General features: G+C 44.4%; 1 protein-coding gene across 4 annotated transcripts in view; it reads right to left on the bottom strand.

The window, feature by feature from the left end:
* TSNARE1 (t-SNARE domain containing 1) overlaps positions 1-16,057 on the bottom strand; it is a 477,763-nt gene that overhangs the window by 365,897 nt on the left and 95,809 nt on the right. For all 4 annotated transcript variants that reach the window (XM_027698547.1, XM_027698550.1, XM_027698548.1 and 1 more), the window contains one exon: positions 5,803-5,925. In XM_027698547.1, coding sequence (XP_027554348.1) covers positions 5,803-5,887 — 85 coding nt within the window. In that variant the 5' untranslated portion in view covers positions 5,888-5,925. The remainder of the gene's footprint in view (positions 1-5,802; positions 5,926-16,057) is intronic.

Genomic DNA, 16,057 nt, shown 5'->3' with positions numbered 1-16,057 from the left:
ACTTTCTTTGCAGTCCGGGTGGCAACAATGGAGAAATATTTGTGAACCCACCTACGATGGCAGAGAAAAGGTTCTACAGAAGGTCACATCTTCAGTCCTTCCTTCCTTGAAGGTTGGACTTGATGATCTTGGTCTTTTCCAACCTTAATGATTCCATGACTCTACACCTGACAGGACTCCATCCTAAAACACACTTTGGTTATAATGCTGAATATGATCAAGACGTGGTCCAGTCCACCAGTTTAAGTCTTTGATAAAACACCATTAATATTGCACAGTAGTTCTGAATCTCCTCAAAAGTTCCAACAATTTTGTTCTTGCTTTCTTTCACTGCTTTCAACCCTTTCTAACACTCCATCCTAAGGACATTTAAGTGCATGATTTTGTTCCTCACTGCTCCAGTGAGGAACAGTCGCCACAACCAGACCTAGACCTCCTTCCAGACCATTTGGACAATGCCTTAAGCTGCAACAACCAAGGGTTTCAAAGCCCCTTCAACAAAGCATTCCAAGTATTGGAATTAATTTGGGAAGATAAAGCAAAATTAAAGCAGTATTCGGGTCCCAATACAGCAAAAGGATGAACCACCTGCTTAATGTTAATTAACCTCAGGGGGACTCCTTGTGTAGTTCAGAGTTTGTTCTGTGCTTCAGCAACATCAAGATGTGAAGTTGGCAGCGGATTCCTTCCCACAGTTTGACACCAGACCCAGAGCTGCAGTGAGACCACGTGGTGGTCAGGCCACAGTGCTGATTTGTATATGAGCTTTTGAGTGAGTTTTGTCTACAGAACAGAGCTCCAGCCATGCCCATCCCACCAAAGAGGTCCCAAATGATGTGAACATCTCCCTCCCACGTGCCACACGAGCTCTGTGACTTTGCCAATCTAGGGGAGGCAACAATATCATGATGGGTATTTAAAGGACAAATCACTTTCCAAAACTTCTAGGAAAAGAGCAAAATAGGGTTGGAGAGGACAGAAGGATGGTTCATCTGCTAAGGAGAAGGTTTAGATTGGATGCTTGGGAAAAAATCTTCACTCAAAGGCTTGTCAAGCATTGGGAAAGGTTGCCCAGGGAAATGGCTGAGTCACCATTTCTGGAGGGATTTAAAAAACATGTAGATGTGTTGCCCAGCAATGTGGTTTAGTGGTGGACTTGGCAGTGCTGGATTAATGGTTGGTTTTATGATTTTAGAGGTCTTTTCCCACCTAAATGTTTCTATGATTCTATGGCGGGACAGAGAGAGCATTTCCAGCACTGACATGAGACCTTCCCAAGAGCTAGTTCGTGCTCCACAGAGGAAACAGTAGTAGAGAGGGGAGAGCAAAGAAAATTATAGACCCAATTCCAGGAAAAAAAATGTTAGAAAAATTCATTCCACAATTGCTAAGTATCGAGATGATAATTAGGTGATATATACCCAGTGAACACTGCCAAGAACAACTTTCACTGGCCAATCTAATTTTGTTCTGTGTCAAGATAACCAACCTTATCCAACAAGGAATAAAACTCATGTGGGATATATCTTGAGTACCACTCTGGCCAGAGTCCCACACAATCTATCCAGGAGAAACTGTGGGAAAAATGAAGTCACAGCAAAATTAAGCAGTGACCCACCAGTCCCTTGAGCACACCTGGAAACAAGGCACTGCTGGAATATGAGATTAACCTCACCTTTTCAAATGTGGCATTTAAAGCCCAGGTTACAGGAAGGTTAATAAAAGCAGTGTTAAAAATTTCCTGGTTTGTGGCATTTTAATTCAAGCTATTTAAACTCCCTGACCTATGTGCCTCCTTGTGTAAGGCAGGTTTTGTTAATTTTCCCCACAAAAAAGATGGTTTTGGGGAAGATAGAATTCCTACTGTTCTATGGTGTTTTGTGGCTGTTCATCTTAGACGTGGCATATTACTTAGAAAAATATTTTGAAGTTTGTTTTTTTTTTAATTACTCAGTTAAAAAAATTAAAACAAAAAAAAAAAACAAGAACAACTTTCTACTCCCTACTTTCCACCACTGCACAGCTGAAGCCCAGAGAAGCTCCTACATGAAAATGGGGGAATATTTGTTTTTCCATGGATTTTGGGAAGAAGAATGAGGAGATGAAATCCAGATGTTTCTGGAGGAGGTTGTAACTCACAGCTGCTTCTGCCTCCACTTGCCATTTCACATTTTTTTTCAATGGTTGAATGACACTGTCATCCCCAAAAATTGATAAACTCCAAGTAATCCTGGTGATCCCTCTTGTGATCCACCTTAGGGTGCTCCTTGGCTAAGGCTACAGAAGATTTGAGTTCTGCTGAGTTAAACTCTCTCTCCTCCCAATTCCAATAATACTAAATACTAAATATAATAATAATATTAATAATGTATACTTTTTCCACAAGAAATCCTGGATATTCACCCTGAAAAACAGCTTGAACTAGAGCTGTCTGACACCAAGGAGTCCCAGGCAAACCAGATTCCCTAAAAAACTGCCTTGGTATTCCTCCACAAACTGCTGCAAATGGAGCTGTGGAGCTCTCTAATTAGGTTGATCTCTCTAATTAGGTTGGTCAGCAAGTTTAACCTCCACATGAGGTTGAACTGATGAAGGGCTGTAAGTCCATCATCAAGTCAGTCCAGGGCCAAGGGGAACTCCTCCAAGTAATTAATCTTTCCCAGCTTGGGGAGCACATCCAGATCGAGCATGGAGGAAACAGTCCTGAGATGGACAGACAGGTAAAAGGACAGAGTGGTATCAACCTTTATTAAACAAAACCACACAAAACCTAAGCCCCCTTTTCTTTGCCCTTTCATGATATTAAAGATTAATCAGTGCCACCCCCGTTGTCTTTATTGCTTCAAGATTTCAGGGTTGTCTGTTGGATACCTGAATATACCACTGGACCACACCACTGGACAGTAAGTACCTGCAGGGATGTTGGTACTTGTTTTTATTTATTTATTAGCCATAAAGAAAAGTAGAGGCTCAGAGCACATGCAGAACATGCCCATCAAGCTCTGCCCCCGCTGTGAGCAGACACTCGGATGCCGGCGGGGAGGCCGCGCTCTTTTGTTCCAGCCATTCCATGATCTAATAAGAGGGAAGTTTTTTTCTTAGCAAACTAGTCATCCATCTTCCAGAAGCAGGAGGCAGATGATTAGTGTTGCATTACCCTCTCCTGACACTTAATTAATGACAATATTTGGGGATGTTACAGCAAAAGGCATTCGACGTGTTGGTCTCCCGCGGTGAAGGGACACGAGGAGCTACAGAGGTTCAGATGAACATTGAATAGAATCACAGGATGCCAGGTTGGAAAGGGACATCCAGGATCATCTTATCCAAACTTCCTTGGCAAAAGAACGGCCTAGGAAAAACTCTACACCCCATCCAGCTGGATTTTAAAACTGTCCAGCATCCAGGAATCCACCACTTTCCTGCAGAGATTATTCTAAAGGCTGTTTGTTCTCATGGCAAAAAATTTTCCTCTTGTCTGAGCGTCTGACATCTGAATCCTCCCAGGAGTAACTTTACCCATTACCCCTCATATTTTCCATATGACTCCTTGCAAAAAGGGAGTCTCCATCTTATTTATAGCCACCCTTTAAATACTGAGACACAGTGACAAGGTCTCCCCTAAACCTTTTCTCAAGGCCGAACAAACCCACCTCTGATTGAGACACACAGAAAAGAAACACCTCCAAGTTGTCTTGGCCAATGCAAACAGGTCCATCCCCTTGCAATCTTTTCCACAGGGACACCCAGCCAAGGGGTCAACCAATTTTTACTTGCTGGGAATATCAACCCTGGAAGACCTTGGAGCTGTGTCCATTGGACTGCCACCTGAGATGATGTGTGTATGCATGGGGGGAAAAGCCAGCACTCAACTCCAAGCCATAAGCCAACGTGTTAAAAGGCTCCAGCTGGGCAGCCAACAGCCCATGGCTGTTCCAAAAAAGCTGATATTTCTACACCAGCTGCTTTTTGCAACCACTGAGGGTGACTTCAGTGTCACATCAGTAACTGCCAAGGGATGGGCAAGCTGGGCACAATGAGGTATCTCTTCAAATATTTAGAGATTGCAAGTGTCTTGAGTTATTCTGTGCATTTGCATTAAAACCCAGTGGTCTTTTCACAGAGCACAATAAATATTCATGTTTTTCTAACCTAAGCTACAATGCACTGAGATTCATCATTTGTCTAGTCCACATTTCAATTCTCTTTTCTCACGGTTCTTTGATTGTGCCCAAGTATCCCATTCTTCCTTGCTTTTATGCCTTTAATTTTGCCTTGTAGAATAGCCTAGAAATCACTATTTACAACTGAACAGGCAGCTCTCACTCACTTCAATACCTTCTCCCTGTTCAAAGAGGAAAATCATAATTACACTCAAACTCATAAGAAAATAGAAAACCAGAAGAAACTTCTATGCTTTTCTATGTATTTCCATCCAGGGAGAACAGCTATTTGCAAAACAAAGAAATGTTTCCCAAAGAACATTTGCAACCCTCAAAACATGAAAACCAAGTCAGGCTGCATCAATGAATGGCACAGTTGAAACCAAAGGCCAGTGAAGAGAGGGATTATGTTCTTTTCCCTGATGCAAAGTGATAACAGAGCCCTTGGCCATGTTACAAGATCCCCTTTCCTGATGCTTCTGCAAAGGTCTCAACTCCAGTTGTGTCCATATTGTAGGCCCTGCAGCCTCATCCCTCACTGCAAGCCAGGCCCAGGACCAAAATTAAATGAAGGATGTGTCCTAGTTAACAAGACTTGCTGAAAGCCAGACTAGATTAACCCCAATCAGCCCTACAGCAATTGTCCATCTGGACTGGGGTCTGGCGAACATCTGGGCAGCTGCAGATGTGGGTTTTTTTACCTCCCCATGCTGCTCAGAATTGGGCAGGGTGAGACCCACCTTCCACCTCCAGTCTCATGCCAACAGGGACAACCTCAGCGCTACCCAAGTTCTGGCAAAGGATGCCTCCTACAACCTGCCCGTGTCAGGAGTGGGACAGAGTCAACACCTTCAACACAGAAAATCAGGAGGTTCTAACCATTAGCTGTGCTCCATATTATGGCAGTTACACAATGAATTTGCTTTTATGAGGAGCAGGTTTGCCTTGGGGACCCTTTCAGATATGCAGGTTGGCACCTGGGTGCTTTTTCCTTTCTGCTTTACCATTTCTTGAGTCTTCTGGGGCAAGAGAGGGACAGGTAAGGAGAGCACTTCTGGTCTCTGCTTAAAAACATGCCACAAGGAAAGAATCCACAGCCATTTGCAAGCCGCTGTTCATGGTTTCAGCATTTCCAGAGGAAGTTTTCGCCCCCGTTGCTGCCACATCCAAGCACATTTTCCAGGTTCAAGAAGCCTCCACTCCATAGTACTCAAGTTATTGTCTGGGGGAGCACAGCCTACTGCATTTTGTACATCTCCCCATCTACTTCCACCATCATTGCACCCCCAACCAGCCCCAGATCAACCATTTAGCCCAACTCATTGCAACAGTGATGGGGAGATGAGGACAGACACAAGCAGGTCTAGAGAATATTCCATATTTCTCCTTTCAATCCCCCAAAATTCCTCCAAAATCTTCATTAGTTGCAGCCTCAAACCCTGATCACGGTAACACGTTGGGCCTCATCACATAAATCAAACTCAACAAGTTTGGTTTCTGCCTCTGAAAATCAGTGTCAGAAATGACCCCTGGTGAGAGTTTGGTATTTACACACCAGCCACACTGAACCTGAGCAGTGAAAACTTCACTCCTTAGGGAGTCGGGGAGAATAAATTACAGCAAGGGATCGATACTTTACCGAGAGGTTGATAGCCTTGTCTCGAAGGGCCTCCAAATGGGTTCCTGCTCCCAAATCCACTCCCATCAATGGATCCATAAGACATTTTCTAGATAGTGATGGATGTGGGATTACACTTCAAACCTAAAAAACAGAGAAAAAGACAGACACAGCCGTGTTAAAAGTCAGTTAAATCCCAGTAGTCTAAGAAAACAAGAGGACAGAAAGGACAAATAAAAGATACAGGGCAATCTCCAAACTCCAGGATGTCCACCTGCAAAAAATTAAAAGCACTAAAATCCAGGTCTTCTGGGCTACAAATGATCTTGGGGACAAACAAGTCATTTGACCTCCCTGTGCCTTATTTTCTCCATTAGCAAAGGGCAACTTTTAATTCCTCGCTGCTCACAAAGTGCTTTGAGATCCTGAGCTGGTGGGCAAAGACTAAGCACTCAATCAAAAACCAGGTAATGCTGTCTTCTGGAGCATTACCAGTACACAGTTGGTTGAGAGTCCATCCATCACACTGCAGTCTTGATGAGCTCTCAAAAGGGACAGTTTGCTGCTATATCATAAGCTCCTGGGCTTCCAGTAAAAATATTGGAGCCAGAGTTATTTTTCCTTGCTGGTTAAAAAAAAATAAATATTAAAATTAAAAAAAACTGCAAAGCCTAAGGTAGCAACAGCAGGATGAAATCAATGCAGCACTACCAGAGAAAGACTCCATCCCCCTTCCCACCTCCCCATCCACAATGTTTCACCATGGCCACAGAAAGCCTCCAGCACATCAACAGTGTCCCAAGAACTTTGATAGGAAAAATAGCTCAACTCTAAGGCTATTGATGATGATGGAAAATGCTACAGGATCAAACCCAGCTACTACTACTTTCTTACACCAAGGCTATGGAAAAAAAAACAAACCAACCAAAAACCAAACAGATGTGACTACCACCAAAAAAAAAAGGTAAAAGACAGTGTGGCCTTCTGGGAGAGTCCCATGGAGAGGACACATTGGTGTGAGATGACTGGGAATATCACCTGCCTCTCATGCCCTTCATGCAGGGAGTTGTTCTGACATACAAATGTCAGTTTTTGAGTGAAGGACAAACAAAATAACTCAGTCAACAAAGCACCCTCTCCAACAATCATTGCAGCACCTTTAGCGCGATGGCAGAATCATAAAATGGTTTAGGTTGGCAGGGACATTTAAAGGTCACATCATCCAATCCTACCGACATGGACAGGGGCACCTTCCACTAGATCAGGTTGCTCAGAGCCCCAGCCAACCTTGCCTTAAATATTTCCAGGTATGTGGCATCTACCACCTCTCTGGGCAACCTGTGCCAGTGTTTCACCACCCTCACCATAAAAAAAAATCCCTCGTTATATCTACTCTGTGTCTACTCTCTTTTAGTTTAAAACCATTACCCATCACAGGCCCTGCTAAAAAATCTGTTCCCATCTTTCCTGTAGGTCCCATTTAAGTATCGAAAGGCCACAATAAGGTGTCCCCAGAGCCTTCTCTTCTCCAGGGCTGAACAATCCCAACTCTCCCAGCCTGTCTCCACAGCAGAGGTGCTCCATCTCTCTGATCCTTTTTGTGGTCTCCCCCGGTCCTGCTCCAATGGGTTCATGTCTTTCTTGCACTGATAGAGATGTTGAGGTGGAAGGTTGAGTGACATGAGCTGCAATGCTTTGTTCTGGGCTTGGATATTCAAACTACTCATGTCCTGGACAAGTCACTTTTCCTCTGACATGCAAAAAGCTGGAAATGGCCTCCAGTTCCTATGACACATGACCATGTGTGGCGTGATGTTCTCACGTATGGATTGACAAATACCTCAGGAAAAGGCTAAAGTCTTTTTTGGGATGCACTGGCAGAGGTGTGTACTTGCAACCATTCCTTTGGTTTGTCCTTCAGGGAAAGCAGAGCACCAGAAATTCCCAGTTCTGCGTAGTACTGGGAACAGTCTAATGGCCTCAGGCACCTGTTGTACTCCATTCTCCTTTTTTCTTTCAGAGTTTCAAAACCAAGCAAAAAATCACTGCTGAGATTCGCCAGACAGGGAAACTCTCGGACTAAAAGGAATCACTCACCATCCTGCCTTAATTGGGCCAGACACATGAAAGAGGATGAAAGTGCAACCACCTTGAGACAGCAAGGGTTGGGAGCCAAATCCATAAAAAGTGGAGAAATCCAGAGTTCAGCTTCCCTTCCCAGCATCAGTGTACCATGTACTGACATAATTGGCATCTGAAGCTGCTGCAGGTGCCCCCAGGCCATAAATCCCTCATTTTAGGGAAACAGCCTTGAGCCCAAACTTATGGAAGCCAAACCTGTGAGAGCCCAAGCAGCCAGAGAGAGGAGGAGAAGTGTATTTGTGTGTGCACTCAGGAGACAGAAAATGGGGCCAACGAGAGGAACCAAACAGCAAAATTGTAAACCAAGGGTTTGCAAGACACTCAACAACACAACAATTGTCATGTCAACCCTGTAAAACTGTAACACTTTAAGCTCCATGGAAATATACTCTACAAGTTTTCTCTCTCCCAGGAGACCTTAGAGCAACTTCCAGTACCTAAAGAGAGTCTGTAAGAGACATGGAGAGGACTTTTTAGCAGGGCTTGGAGTGATAGGACAAAGGGTGATGGCTTAAAATCAACAGAGGGGAGGTTTAGATCAGCTTTTTGGAAGAAATTCTATATTCACAGGGTGGTGAGTCACTGGCATGGTTATCCCAGAGAAGTTGTGGCTGTCCCATCCCTGGAAGTGTTATTAAAAAAGTAAAACTCAGCTCTTGCCTCATGCAAAGTTTTTACCAACTTTTGTTTAAGCTGTTCAGACAAGAAGATGTCAATGGTTTTAAACTGAAAGAGAGAAGGTTTAGATGAGCAATTAGGAAGAAATTCTTTCCTGGGAGGGTGGTGAGGCCCTGGCACAGGTTGCCCAGAGAAGCTGTGGCTGCCCCATCCCTGGAAGTGTTCAAGGTCAGGTTGGATGGGGCTCTGAGCAACCTGGTCTAGTGGAAGGTGTCCCTGCCCATGGCAGGAAGGTGGAACTAGAGGGTCTTTAAGATCCTCTCTAACTCAAACCATGCCATGATTCTATGATGTCGTAATGCAAATTCTTCATGGAAACCACAAAACAACCCAAGAAACATTGGAAGATTCATTTGGGGAGTGGTGACTGCAGTGGACTGGGAACAAACCTCACCTCTCCCAGATTTCATCACAAAATGCAACCCAAGACCCAGCAAAACCCTTACCTGGGAAAATATGGGCACATGGAAGACAGTCAAAAGAAAGCTTTTGGGTGGGGAAAAGGAATTGTCTTTTTATTTTTACCTCCCATCGTGGCTACAGATTAAATCCTCCGTAAGCAGAGATGTGGAGCAACCAAACAGCCTGAAAACAGCCTCTGTACAGGGGTTCATCCTGGCCCACCCTTTCTCTTTAGAGATAAGCAAGTGGAAGCATTTGCTGCCATGACTTCCCCAGGACACAAAAACAAACATGGAGTGAAAGTCTACACCATGTTGTAAAATTACTTGATTACAACTGGGCAAGTGTTGCTTTGGCAAACAGTGAATGTGTCTATTTTTTCTCCAACAGAGTGGAAAGGGGTGGGGGAATAGAGGGAGGGCTTTTGGAGCACTCCAAATGTTTCATGTTGATTTACCCTTTTCAGAGCATGTTTCCATTTTAAAGCTTTTTCTCCTTGTAATGGAGGAAAAATAGAAAGAATTGAAAATGAAATATTTTGTTTTAGCTTAACCAACCTTTTTAGCATCAACCACCTCCCACCCCATCCTACTAAGCTATTGAAATATCCCTTATTCACACAGCTCTGGAGTCACATTTTTACCCCACAGTAATATATTTACAGGAAAATTTAAGAGCAGATCTAAATGCCTTTAATTTGATTGGCAATAAAAGCATTTCCCTCCTCATTCCCATGGCACTTCCCAAGGCTTTTGTCTACTGCTCCTCAGGGAGACTTGTCCAATTTACTGTGAAGGCAGTTTGTACAAATTGGAACAAGCATTTCCTAACGTACTAAACACAGGAAAAAAAAAAGGAAAAAGAAAAGAAAAAAAAAGGGAAAAAAAGAAGAAAAAAAGATTTTATCACAGTTTTATCCTCATCACCTAAAATACAAATGAAGAAACAACCACAGCCAAGCCAGATTAAAAGGACATCCATCCTACCAGAGGCATGAATTTGTATTTTAACAACATGTAACTACTTCTTGCTTGGTATATCCTATAGAAGTCAATCATGCCATGAATAAAATAGGATGTAGCAGCTCAAGGAAAGTGTTGGCCCATGTTTCTTGGATTGGGAAGGAAACTGGCAGGTAAAACCAAGCAGGCAAAACTATTTAAGAGTTCTCCTACACCCATCAGTCTCCATTTAGAGACACTCAGATGGGCAGTATGAGTAGTTGTAGGAATGAAAGGTGAGGTTTCAGCATGGAAGAAATTATTATTACTATTATTATTACATCAATTATTAAACTGTTCTTATCTCAATCCATGGGCTTTCTCACTTTTACCCTTCCAATTCTTTTCCATCATCCTGTTGGGGGAGGTGAGAAAGTGGATTTATGGTGCTTAGTTCCCAGCTGGAGTTAAACCACAGCAGCACTTCGGACAAGTCAGATGTTTTTAAAGCAGAGTTGGACTGAGAAAGACATGAGCACACTGGAAAGAAATGGAAAAGGAGGACAGACATGGACATATTGGAGCGAATCCAGTGAAGGGCCATGAAGATGATTGAGGGATGGGAGCATCTGGTTTATGAAGAGAGGCTGAGGGAGCTGGGACTGTGCAGTCTGGAGAAGGATGTGTGGGGGGGTGGTATTCAGGTGTATAAATATCTGATGGAAAGAAGTAAATATGATGGAGTCAGACTCTTCTTGGCGGTGCTCAGTGACAGGACAAGATTCAATGGATTGAAACATGGGAAATTCCACTTCAAAAACTAAAAAAAGAAGCTGATTTTCGGGGGGATTTGGAGTGGCTTTTGTGCTTGTTTTGTGATTTGTCCTTTTTTTTCTGGTGAGGGTGGTCAAACATCAGCACAGGCTGCACAGAGAGGTTGTGGAGTCCCCATCCTTATTCAAGCCCTGACTGAGCATGGGCCTGAGTAATCTGCTCCAGGTGTCCCTGCTCCAAGGAGTGGGGTTGGACAAGATGAACTCCTGAGGTTCTTTCCCACCTCTGGGATTCTATGATTTTCCTCCTCTGATGCCTGAAGCAACCTGAGCATCATTCATGGCCCTCTTGGCTGACTGAGGGACAATTACTCTGACTATTTACTAATAACTAATCTACACCTGCTCCCTTTCAGTTTAAAGCCATTAAATGCTCCCAGTGGCCTGCTGTCATAACCAAAGAACAACCTGAGTGTGGTCCACAAAGCTCTGCTCTCTCCATTTGTATTTTGAGCAGCGAGGTGGGTGATGGAACTGGGATGAGCCTCATCACACAGACACAGGACACCGGACAGGGAGGTTACACGGCAGCTCCAGCCTTCAGAACGATCCCAACAAACCACAAGTGATGTTCAACAAAGAAAACAAGACACTGCATAATTCAGGCCAACTGCAGGGACCTGAATTCAGTAGCAGCACAAACAGAGGATGGGGAACTGCTGGCCAGTGCTGCAGAGGAGGATGGAAAGATGCCCTGGACTTCAGGCTGAGCAGGAATCTGCAGTGACATTTCCTGTAACAGTGGCAGGCATCATCAGGGGATGCATAAATAGGATTACAATCTTTTGGACAAGGAAAGCAAACCTTTTGCTTGACCCCACAATGCAGAGCCCTCAGCTGTGGGCAACAAACTCCAGCAAAGATTCTGTCAGAGGCTGAAGAGAGTCTAGAGGGAACCTGGAGAATGACAACAGGTCAAGAGAACGTAACCTGATAGGAGTGATTGAGTAAAAGGGGTTGCTTTTCCTATAGAAGACTGATGGGAAAACTTGAGCCTTCAAATCTGTGCAAGGCTGCTGAAAATAGACAGGAGGGAAACATTCTTTTAATTCCTGTTGGACAAGACATGGGAATAGCTCTAAACCGAAGCTGGAAAGATGAACTGAGACTTTGGGAGAGCCTAAGAGGAAGGATAGAGCACCTTTGGGAACAGGAAAAAAGGAGAAAGGTCTTTTTACACCTGGAGGTGATAAGACTGGCCAACACTGCTTGGCAGTCAATACTGGGTCCAGTCCTGTTTAACATCTTCACTAACCTGCCCTCCATCAGTTTGAAGCCATTCCCCCTTGTCCTGTCACTCTATGTTCTCATCAGAAGTCCCTCTTCTGCTTTCTTGGAGCCCCTTTAGGCACTGGAAAGGGCTCTAAGGTCTCCCTGTAAACTTCACCAGGATGAACAACCCCAGCTCTCTCGGTCTGTCTCCAGAGCAGAGGGGCTCCAGCTCTCAGATCATCTTTGTGGCCTCCTCTGCACTCACTCCAGCAGCTCCACATTCTTCTTAAGTTGGGGTCCCCAGAGCTGGATGCAGTGCTCTAATCAGGGTCTCATCAGAGTGGAACAGAGAGGCAGAATCCCCTCCCTTGACCCACTGCTGCTACCTTTGATGTAGCCCAGGACACGTTTAGCTTTCTGGGCTGCCAGTGCACCTTGCTGGGTCATGCTGAGCTTCTCATCAACCAACACTCCCAAGTCCTTCTCCTCAGGGCTGCTCTCCACTCATTCTCTGCCAGGCCTGTACTTGTGCACTTATTTCATCCCCAGCTCTACCACCACCCTGCTGATGGAGAAATGCCCTCACTGAGGGCTTCAGAAGTGATTAGTGATGGTGACACCTCCACTTCTGGATAACCAACTTAAGATAGATTTTTCTGAGGCTTTTCACACAGATAAAATCCTTTTACCAACCAGTCTGACCTTCTTCATAAAGAAAGGGCAGATCATTTCACAGAAATCATCTTTACCCACCAACCCCTGCAGCCTCTGCTCAGACTAGGTCACCTCTTTCCACAAGAGCCTCTCTGAGGTTCCAGTTACTGAAGGATCAGCCCCAGCCACTCAGTTAGGAGAGCTGTGTCTTCTCAACTCTTCAACTTTGCTGTTTGATCTCTCTTTTGCCTCTTAACCTGCTCTCAGATGAACTAAACAGATTGACCTCCTTTCATTTCTCATTAGGAGACTTGTTTACACATGAACCACAAGGGAGAATACTCAGCGTTTTCTTGCTTTCCATACAGCTGCCTCCATTTCATGGATGAAATGAATATATGGATAAAATGGATAAAAATGGATAGAGAGATACAGATCATTCCTGTTGGCAGAGTACAACAGATCAAAGAAGGTTGGAAGGCACCTTTAAAGGTCAACTAACACAGCCCCCCTGCAATAAGTAGGGATATCTTCAACCAGGACTAGCTTGGTTAATATGAAAGTTTTTTGAGGGCATGAGAGGCCATATTTGCAAATCCTTCCACTCCCAGAGTTGACTGTCACTGGTGTCACAGATATGCTGCTTTTTAGCTTATCTTCTCTGGGTTTTTCTCAATTATTAAAACCAAAACTCAATAAACCTTTATGCTGTTCGCCTGGAAAAAATGCCTCCTGCTTGTTTCTCAGAGAGCCTGAATTCATGAACAAGCCCTGCTGTTGAATCACTTTTGTTTTGTTTTGTTGGGGTAATTGCACAAATTCCCAAGTGCCTCATAACAGGCATGTCAGAGGTCAGTCAGAATAGCTGGAGGGGATGACTTTCTTCTTTTTCACTCTGTGCTTTGAGGCAATTTATTCCCTTCTGGATCTTTTGTGATGTTTGTAATATTAACATCATGTTTTGGGGTGGCTTTGGGCAGGCAAGGTGAGGAAAGCAGTGCAAGGAGCTGAAGAAATGACTGGCAGGGGAGTGGTCCAGGAGCGATGTCCTGCATGGAGCAGGACTAGGGGTACAGCAATACAGCTGTTTCCTCCCACTTTGCTTCCTAATTAAGCTTTAAAACTGATGGAAGGCCCTTGGAGAGTGAAATCATCCCTGTCCCCACAGCCTGAGGACCTCACTGTCTAGCCTGGGTTAACGAGACACAAAATACAACAACAAAAACAACAACAAAACCCCAGGGCATTATATCTATTATCAGACCTTGTACAGACTGAATAGACTTCCAGAAGCTTCTAGAGACACTTATGTAGCACTTGACTGGCTTGACGTCACTTGGGACTGTAAACAACCTGACTCAACACCCTGAACCTGCTCCTGTCTCCCCTCCTCCAGCTGAAGCACCACAGAGCAGAACGCCCACGGCCCGAGGGCACCGTGGAGTAGGTGCAAAGGAAAACCAGCCCAGATTATCCCAGAAATGAGCTGTTTCTGCTTTTCTTGACGTTAGCTAAGAAACAATGAGGGAAAAAAAGCCTTGTTTGAGGAAAGCAGCTGAGTGCTTTCCAATGGATTTAGTTTTCTTCCCCGCCGTATAGCTCCAGGAGCGGAGCATCTTGTCCTGGGAACAGATACCATCAGAATAGGCTGAAAAGTCAGAGACAACAAGATAAGACATCCATGACATCTTATGGAGACACACACCAAGCCACAAATAGAGACAGTGGGTTCACTGTGCTCCTAATTGCAATGACACTGAGAGCTCTGGCTGTTCTTAGTACATTTGACTGCAGCCTTTGCCTAATCTCATTTTTCAACAAGATCAGCAACACTATGCAAAGCCAACAGGAACACTTTCTGCCTCACCCTTTCTTTCATTAGCCAGTCATTCCCAAGTTTTGCAGCCAGCAGCACTCACCAGGCACACCAGACCGTTTCCTGCCCATCAAAAGGCACCTCCACCCCCACCAAGCTCATGATGTCTCCACCTAAGGCTTCCTATTGATGTCAGAGGACTTTGGATCAGATGGGCTGACATGCAACAGAGAGGAGAAGGAAACCATAAGCACCAGAAGTGGGAAGGAATGGATGCCTGCAAGTCATCTGTATCCATTTCACACTACACAAATGCCAGACACGAAGAACAGAGGTAAGGAGAGCAATCTGGAAGCTGCTTGTGCTCCTTTCATGTCAGTCCCAGCTGCCACTTCAATACACAGGCTCTTCTTCCACATCAACCTGACTGCATGTCTTCTCACAAGAGAACAGAAAGGAGCCTTCAAATCCTGCTCCGTGGCACCAGAGACAGGTTGGCCTCAGGCAAATGCCAAGAAGAAGGGCTGGATGTATTTTGTTTAGCTTGAGAACCTCAGATTCATAGACCCTCCCCCCATTTAAGCTGTATAAATTTCTGAGAGCAAAACTACCTGCTGGAAAAAGTTTTTCAGCAAAAGGATCACAGACACCATGGAAAGATGGATGCCTTCCATCTTCAAAGCACGAGGCAGCACAAACTGAAACAGTTTGGTGCCCCAGAGCAGCAGCCGAGTGTGATAAATGACAGAGGGATTGTACAAACAGGGTCAGCCCTCAGGACCCAAATGTCTTTACACCTGCAAAAGCAATCAGGCTTCCCTGATACTGAGGAATTTAGATCAAGAGAAAAGAAGGAGACAGTCTTTGGGAGACCAAAGTTGTTTTGGAGTCTGCGGACGCCGAGCTGGATGTCGCATTTCCCACTGTTCCACACTAAACGGGTGGCAGCGCTTGGATGACTTAGTGCCAGGTCACTGTTAGCTCATCTTGATCAAGATGTGATGTCACCCTTCCTATTTTTTAAACTGACATTAATATCGTGGTTAAACAACATTTCTTCTGGCTCATGCAGGAGATGGTGATCTAGGTGATGTCTAGATGATCCAAGCAGCTTCCAACCCTGAACTGCCTGAGTACAAATGCTCCAAAACTGTGTTGCTTCTAACCCACCAAGGGGTTTTTTTCTATTTTTTACCTGCATTGCCACCTTCTATTTGCTGTTTTGTGCCCTGTTGTCTACTTTTTGTGAACCTTGCATGTAGAACAGTCTTAATCTATCCATATGCTCGACAAACACAGGAGTATTACATATTTCAGTGAACAGCAAAATTAAATTTCCAGTCAGTTCAGAATCCAGGTTTCATCTGCCTTTTCACTGCTTACAAAAGATGAATATTAATGTCTATTTGCTGCAAGAAAAACCAGGGAGGAGGGACTCGGGAAAGAGGGAACTGGTGTCTAGTTTGCTACTCTGACGTTCGAGTAAACTTATTAATTATAAAAGATGTACACGCACGAATGGACAAAGACCAACTGCAACACACCAGGTCAGCTTAACAAAATGAGAAATGGCATTTATAAATTTATATTGGATTTCA

The sequence above is a fragment of the Neopelma chrysocephalum genome, unplaced genomic scaffold, assembly GCF_003984885.1.
Source record: "Neopelma chrysocephalum unplaced genomic scaffold, ASM398488v2 Primary Assembly neopelma1_129, whole genome shotgun sequence".
NCBI classification, from domain to species: domain Eukaryota; kingdom Metazoa; phylum Chordata; class Aves; order Passeriformes; family Pipridae; genus Neopelma; species Neopelma chrysocephalum.
This window is presented reverse-complemented; position numbering and strand designations above follow the sequence as displayed.